Below are 6,795 nucleotides of genomic sequence, written 5' to 3' on the forward strand. Positions count from 1 at the left end.
TGTTCAATCCTTCTCCCTTTCTCAACCTTCCAAACTTTCCAGGTGCCCTCTAGAACTTATGACAAATTACCAACAAGATCCCTTGTATATTCCACCTCTGGAGAGCTCTGGCCTCTCAGTTCCTTGACTTTCTCCCCTCCAGCAACCTGTTCTTCCATCCCACTTCAGTCGCCTAGAAACATGATTATGTCCAGGTCGTTTTCATCAGAAATAAATGTTCCGCCTCCCAGATCTCAATTTCAAGCACCCCTCTCTGACCATCAATCTCTATTGTTCCAACTCATTGCCCCCAGTATCTTGATTCCAACAATGATTTGACCCCACCAGGATCTCTAATCCATTGTCCCTACTACTTTTTTTTACCATCTGCAACCACGATTGGTCTCACTTAAATTTATGACCGCAAGCCTCAATGGGTTCTTAGCACTGCTCAGCAATCCTACTATATTTTCCTTATCAGCTCACTCTCTTATTCTCCAAGAGGTTTATGTTACTTCTCCTCCTCTTTCCTCAAATCTTCAATACCTTCGGCCCTTTACCTGAATTCAACTGCTGACCCTGCTTCTTATTTCTTGTTTTATTGATACTAAGAATATCAAAGCCCTCTGAATAAATACCGTCAGCTTCCCACCACCACATCTGCAAATTTATCTGTGTCTATTCTTCTCTGCTCTGGTTTCTCTCTTGTTGGCCCTTCTCCCTCCACCTGTGCACTGGATTCCATTTCTTCAGCTACTCAAGGGCTTTCATACTGTAGTAATTCCTTTTTCACCTGCATCCTCAGATCTCTCTCTCTCTCTCTCTCTCTCTCTCTCTCTGATCATTCCCATCAACTTACAAACATACTGTAATGTTTCCCATTTTAGAAAATTTTACTTGACCCCGCATACCCATCTCACTCCCAGTTCTCTACTCCCTTTGTAATAAAACTCCAAAAGGGATATTTACATTTGGTGCCCATGATTCTTCACCCATCATTTTCTCCTCAACCAGATCCAATCAGACCACACTTGTCAAGGTCACCTTGTGGCCAAACCAGTAGCCAATTCTCAGTTTTCATCTTACGTAACCACTCAATAGCTTATGACCCAGGTACCCACTCCCTTCTCCTTGAGACATTTCCTTTGCCTACAGGGATACAGAGCACTAGTGGTTTCTCTCCTACCTCCTGGCTGGACCTTCTAAGTTACCGATGCTGGCTCTTCTTCCTTCTCCCAGGATCTAAATGTTGGACTGTCCCAGGGCAGTACCTTTGATCCTCTTCTCTATTAAGACTCTCTCTCTCAAGGTGTTATTATCCAGACCCATCTCTTTAAGTGTATCCACACATTGAAAATTCTCAAAATTTTATCTCCAGACTGGACCTCTCCCCTGAATTCCAAACTCGTGTATTTAGTTGACATCTCAACATCTTTACTCAATGTGTTCAGTAGGAAAATCAAATGTTACATGACAAAAACTAAACTCCTGATTCCCATGAACACATCTTCCATCTCCTCATCTCAGTAAATAGCTCAACCATTCATTCAGTGACTCAGGTCAAAAACAAATGGGTCTTCACTGCTGCCTCTATGTCTCTCACACCCCATAACAAACCCAGGCCTGTTTGCTCTATCTTCAAATTATCACTTCTCACTATTTCCATTGCAGTCAAAATACTATCTAACCTATACAATTTTTTCACCTGTACAATTGTGATAGCTCTAGCCGCCCTACTTCTAATCTTGCTTCCCACCCACTAACATAAACACATGTACTTATTCAGTATTTTCTGTGTACAGTTCATGTTAGTGAATAAAAGCTGGCCCCTCCTTGGAGCAGGCTGTCTGTGTAAGTTCACATTAGACGATAAGAACCATGAGAGCAGAAACCATGGCTATCTTAACCAACATTGTATTCCCAGCTCCCAGCAGAGTACAATGCTCCTTGCCTCTAACAAGTATCCAATAAAAATTATTGAATTTATGGACGGCTTCATTCCACAGATAGATACCCACAGTTAGAGACCGAGAATAGTGAAGTCTTGCAACAACCATTGAGATACATGCCCCTCTAGAGGCTCAACAAGACACTGACACAAGGGCTTTGGGTGTTAACGCAAGCCAAGACTCAGGAGACAGCAGAATACATCTGACCTGGAAGAACTGGAACCAATTTGCCCAGGCAGGAAGCAAGTATGTGGTATAAACAGCATGAATGAAGCTTGACCTGGAAGCCACAGGTTTAGCATGAGAAAGGGGCTTCCTGATCTCAGTCAGACCCGTTAACAAAGAGGAGATAAACCAAGTCCCTGGGCTGGAGCAAATAAGGCTGCTGACTCAAGTTAGCTTGAGAGAAAGGAGAGAAAGAGCCAGGAGCCACTAAGAGTAGAAATAATGTGTAATGTAATGCCTTTGCATATCACTCTTATTTTATACTATGTTGATAGAAAAAAATCATATCCACACTACTATTAACATTGCTGGAAAATGCTGGCCATCTTTAAATGCTAAAGGCACAGATACTAAAGGAGAAAGAAGCAGGTCTTTGGTCTCTGGCTACTCCTGAAGTGAGAGAGAAAGGAAGGAAGCATTCATTAACTTAAACAGCCTCCTCCCTTCCCACTCACTTTTCCCTTTGAGAAAGGACAACGTACTTCCTTCTTTGCCTCTGGTCTCTGACACTACACAGTCCCACTAGGATCCCCTTCAGTTTTCTCTATAGAATATTAAAACAACTTCAACTCTGTTTTAAAAATCAAGCAAACCAATTGTTCAGGCCCTGTTTAAAAATCCGAAGCGTCGCAGGGTTTTGTGCGTTCTATACGGCTTTTTGTTCCTTACTCTTGTTTCTTCTCTTTTTGCCAAATTTCCTCCTGCTTTTCCTTAAATGTAATTTTACTAAATTTAAATGCATAAGCAAAGCATATACATTTGTAGAGTTTGTGCACATTTGTAAAAATAAACATAGGAATTAGTAAATTTTACAGATTTTTTCCTCATGTAAATTATTTTCCAGTCTTTCATTGTGCCAAATACCTTCAGAATTTCACTGAGTATTCTTTCAACTTTCTCAAGGCCTGAAATTTTTCAAAATACAAAGTTTAGAAGGAAGAAACCTTTACTGGGAATGTTGAGTTTTAACTTTGCATGTGACCTGAGATTTCAGTCTCAGATTTCATTCTGTTGGTTAGAAACCCCTTTCAACTTTTTTTTTCCAGAGAGCTAAGTGGTATGTACCTTAAAAAAAAAAAAAAAAAAAGACACACTGAGGCTCCCAAACTAGTTCTTCAGATATTTGACTTTTCTTAAATAACTCTAAGTTCAACTCAGCTGGAATTTTGAGTATCGCTTGAGTGCACTTGTATCCTTGCCTTGTTAGTTTTCTCTGTCCTGTATTTTTTATTAACTGGTATTTCAGCTTATGAGATTCTCTTTCAGAGGAGGATATAATGGTCTTTTCTATAGAATTCTGCAGCCCCACTGCTTTTAAAGGTATTGTACTGCCCAACTGTAACCTGCTGGGGTATGGTGTGACATTTGGGTATTTATGTGATGGACACACAGCATCAGCATATTTTGGGGAATATACAACTCGGCTTGGAGAAGAGGCATATTTTTTGGAAATGGTGATATGCCTGAAAAGCAAGTTATTTTTAAAAGCCTTGTTACCTTGAGGAAAACCTCACATAGAAACACCAGAAAATCATCGTGTCCCAAGGGCTTTGACATGGCACAGTTCTGGTTATAGCGTATTTTCCTTGTATATATTGGTTCATCAAGCTCAAACCAACCTCATAATTATGTGATTGTGACAAGATTAACTGATGGACAACCCAAAAGTCCTGAAGGTCAGCAGAGGGGCCCTCTACCCACTCATACTTTTACTTTTCAGTTATTTTTAGGCTGGCTTGGTGAAAATGTGCCAGGCAGCTATGCAGAGAATTACACGCGCTTTGTTCCAAGACCCCTTCATTACTATTGTGTGAAATGTGCACAACTTATCAAACCTAGGCACAAAGTAGAAGATTGATTTCCAGAAAAAAAAGATCTTGTTTATAAGAAAATTTCAAAATATAGAAAAACAAAAAGAATTTCATAAACACCCCTGTGTCAACACCCAGAACTGAACATTGTTAACATTTTGACAAATTCTTTGTCTTTCTATACAAGAAGTAAAACATTACAGATAAAATTCAAGTCCCCTTGACCATTCCCCTCAACTCCAGTCTAAACCGACTACCCTGCCAGTGTCTTCAGAGGAAACCACTTTTATGAATTTAGGTGTATCCTTCCAGTGTGTTTTGTTATACTATTACATATACATATATGTGTTTGTATTGTATATTCATATACATATATATGCATACATATAGAAATAAATCAATTCTTTATAATATGAATGTATTTGTCCATTTAAAAATATTACATAAGTAGAACATAATCTACAACTTGCCCTTTTTATTCAACTTTATGATTTTTAAATCCATCTTTGTGGTATTTCTCTTAGCTGATAGATAATATTCCACAGTATCACTATACCATTTTTTTGGGTGGGGGGGACCAAATTACTTTATTTGAAGGAACGGTACTAAGGAAAGGACTTGTAGATATTTTGGTACAACTTACAGAAAAGGTAAGGTAACCCAAACATGCATGCACTGCCTTGGTGGCCAGGGAAGTCACCCCTGTGGCTACGGGAAGCCAGCCTAAGGCTTAGCTCTCATTATCACTATTTCCCAGGGTGTGCTTGTCAAAAAGATACTGTGCCGTGCCAGATTCGGGGGCCCCCATCGTGCGCAAGTTGGTTACGTGGTCACCCAATTCTTTAATGGATTTCACCTGCTCATTCAGATAATGAGTCTCAATGAAGTCACACAAATGAGGGTCATTTTTCTCAGTGGCCAGTTTGTGCAGTTCCAGTAGTGACTGATTCACAGTTTTTTCCAAGTGTAGCGCACATTCCATTGCATTCAGCCCATTCTCCCAATCGTCACGGTCTGGTTTCTTGATACCCTGAAGGAAGATTCGGCCACCCCGTTGGTTCTGCAGCTTCATCAGTTTCTCAGCATGTTCCCTCTCCTCACAAGATTGGTGAAGAAAGTATTTGGCAAAGTTCTTCAAAGCCACATCATCGCGGTCGAAATAGTACGACATGGACGGGTGGACGTAGGAGGCGTAGAGCTCCAGGTTGACCAGGCGGTTGATGGCGGCCTCCGAGTCCTGGTGGTAGTTCTGGCGCACCTGCGAGGGGGACGCGGTCGTCATGGCGGGCGGCTGAGGTGAAACGGTGGCGGTGGCTGCTCGGCGCTGTAACGGCGGCGGGGACCTTGGGGCGGTCGGAGGGCGCCGTGAGGTGATGGCGAGGGCTGGCTCTGAGCGGCCGGCCGGAGCGGGGGACGAGCGCCGGGTTCCGTCCAAGCACTGCTGAAGCAAGAAACCGCGGCGACTCTCCGCGAGGACTGTCACACTATACAATTTTATTTATTTATTTATTTATTTTGCGGTACGCGGGCCTCTCACTGTTGTGGCCTCTCCCGTTGCGGAGCACAGGCTCCGGGTGCGCAGGCTCCGGGTGCGCAGGCTCAGCGGCCGTGGCTCACGGGCCCAGCCGCTCCGCGGCATGTGGGATCTTCCTGGACCGGGGCACGAACCCGCGTGCCCTGCATCGGCAGGCGGACTCTCAACCATTGTGCCACTAGGGCAGCCCCACTATACCATTTTAAATTTAAGTTTCAAGTTTCCTTGAGGATGGTCATTGAAAATGTTTCTACTTTCTATTATTACAATGTTTCAACAAACAAGAGATTCTTACACCTATCTTCCACTTCACGCATGAGACAAATTCTCTAGTCTATAATGTATAACTAGAAGTGTAATTGCTGGGTTGAAGGGTATAAACAATTAAAATTTTGTAGGTATTATCAATGTGTACTACATAGGGAGTATATTAATTTAGATTTCCACTGAGGGAATGAGCCATGCTACTTGTCCACATCTTTGCCAATGGTTGATACTTTCCAATTTTTTTAATCTGAAGAGTGATTTGTTTTGCTCTGACTTCTGGTAAAATTGAACATGGTTTCATATGTTTAACCACTCAGTTTTCCTCCGCTGTGATATATGTTCATTTCCTAGACAAAGCAAAACTTAAAAGGAATTTGAAAACCACTTTCTCAAAAAGCAATCATACCAAAATTTTGATATATAGGTTGTTAATGTCTAAACTGGTATCTTAATGTATTTTTTTTCATTTTTGTGCATCATAGGGACTAACCTGTCTTAATTTTTCTTAGTGCAAATAAAAATATGCTTCTTAGGGCTTCCCTGGTGGCACAGTGGTTAAGATCCCGCCTGCCAATGCAGGGGACACGGGTTTGAGCCCTGGTCCGGGAAGATCCCACATGCCGTGGAGCAACTAAGCCCGTGCGCCCCAACTACTGAGCCTGCGCTCTAGAGTCCGTGAGCTACAACTAGTGAGCCCGAGTGCCACAACTGCTGAAGTCCGCGCTCCTAGAGCCCATGCTCCACAACAAGAGAAGCCACCACAATGAGAAGCCCGCGCACCGCAACGAAGAGTAGCTCCTGCTCGCCGCAACTAGACAAAGCTCACGCACAGCAACAAAGACCCAATGCAACCAAAAATTAAAAATAAAACAAATTAATTTTTAAAAAATATACTTCTTAAATATGGTAGCAAAACAAATATCTTCGGTGCACCACCCAATGTTTGGCAGATAGTAGGTGCTCAATAAAAACCTGCTAAATTAAAAAATAAAAGGAGTAGGGCAAGAGGTAATTTCAGAAGGAGCATTTC

The 6,795-nt window shown here is 42.1% G+C and overlaps 1 protein-coding gene across 1 annotated transcript; it reads right to left on the minus strand.

Annotated features, from left to right (window-relative positions):
- Positions 1-4,522: 4,522 nt before the first annotated feature.
- On the minus strand, positions 4,523-5,422 carry LOC307186904 (ferritin heavy chain-like). The gene has a single exon (XM_079922533.1). The coding sequence runs from the start codon at positions 5,244-5,246 to the stop codon at positions 4,695-4,697; it is 552 nt and encodes a 183-aa protein (XP_079778659.1). The 5' UTR covers positions 5,247-5,422; the 3' UTR covers positions 4,523-4,694.
- Positions 5,423-6,795: the final 1,373 nt, after the last annotated feature.

Source organism: Stenella coeruleoalba (genome assembly GCF_951394435.1).
Source record: "Stenella coeruleoalba genome assembly, chromosome: 1".
In the NCBI taxonomy this organism is placed as follows: Eukaryota; Metazoa; Chordata; class Mammalia; order Artiodactyla; family Delphinidae; genus Stenella; species Stenella coeruleoalba.